This window comes from Nicotiana attenuata, unplaced genomic scaffold, assembly GCF_001879085.1.
Source record: "Nicotiana attenuata strain UT unplaced genomic scaffold, NIATTr2, whole genome shotgun sequence".
Taxonomy (NCBI): Eukaryota; Viridiplantae; Streptophyta; class Magnoliopsida; order Solanales; family Solanaceae; genus Nicotiana; species Nicotiana attenuata.
Genome location: NW_017686518.1, coordinates 5,077 through 6,305, shown reverse-complemented (window position 1 = coordinate 6,305; position 1,229 = coordinate 5,077). Strand labels below are relative to the sequence as shown.

The following is a 1,229-nucleotide window of genomic DNA, read 5'->3' as shown; positions in this document are numbered from 1 at the left end:
CTGGCTAAAAGAAGTTTTGCTCGAATATGCGAGGTTTGATAGTTTTTTTTCTTATTATTATTCTTTTAAATATGAACTTATTAACTTTAGTCCAATATATTTTTATACCACTTTTTATATAATCAGGAAAAAAAGAAAGAAACTTCTGAGCCTCTATCAAGCAAGGACCTCTTTGTGGCTACGAGAAAAAGAAAAGTTGATCGAGTATACAAGGCCTCGTATGCAGATACTCTTAATAAAATTGTACGAGTTATTAATTTAAAGTTTGTTGTTATCATTTGTCCGTTCTTAGTTATTGACTCAGTGTCATATACTTTCTGATTTAATAATGACTCAATTTGGTCTTGTAGGCTGAAATGGAAAGACTACAATCAACACAAGAAAGTGAAGATGGCAGTCAATCAGTTGATGCATTTGCATCAGTCATGGGACCTGAGCATCCAGGTCGCATAAGATTGTATGGACGTGGGGTTACCAAGACCTCCTTAAAAAGAAAAGTGGGAGATTTGGGACCCTCAAGTTCTACTGATGAGGTGATGCAGCAAAAATTGGAGGAAATGGAAGAAAGGATGCAGCAAAGATTGCAGGAAAAGTTCAATGCACAAAAAGATGCCATGGAACTACAAGTTGCAGTAAAAATCATTTCACAACTTAAGCATCTGAATTCAGATTTACGGGTTGATCCCAGCATGCTAGGTTTCAATGCTCGTTCACCTGGAGAAGCTTCCTCTGCCCAACAAGCTACTGTGCAACTAATAAATCGCCTATATACTGGGAGTAATAATCAAGGTCAGTACGTCTATCTTTGTTTGTTTCTTGCTTTCTTCTTCTTCTCCTCCTTCTGCTTCTCTTTTAAAGTTTCACTTTAACTTATTCGGCTTAGCTATAACCTTTTATAAAGAGAATAATTGGCTTATAATATCAACACATGTTGCTTCCTCACACATGTTGCTTCCTTTTTATCTTGGTTTTCTGTACAAAGCCATCTATTGATTGGCAAAAGCAACATCTATTGTGTGGCTGGCTGGTTTTTGTATCTTTGGAACCTAAATCAATTTAATCAGTCAACTACGTTTCAGTTACAAACTAGTTGGGCTCAACTCAATACTTTACTGGTGACCATTTGTTTCAATTGCTTACCATTTGCTTTTTTTCTTTTCTTTCTAAATCCTCATAGTAGACTCTCTAGATTGAAGGCTTCTGTCAACTAGCTATAGTTGAGCTTCTGT

General features: G+C 36.0%; 1 protein-coding gene across 1 annotated transcript; it reads left to right on the top strand.

Moving 5' to 3' along the window:
• Window positions 1-12: 12 nt before the first annotated feature.
• On the top strand, window positions 13-789 carry LOC109222219 (the record flags this gene model as incomplete). The annotated part of the gene is made up of 3 exons (XM_019386593.1): window positions 13-33; window positions 127-243; window positions 351-789. A coding segment is annotated over exon 3 (433 nt), but the record flags the coding sequence as incomplete, so codon positions are not given.
• Between the last annotated feature and the right edge of the window lie 440 nt (window positions 790-1,229).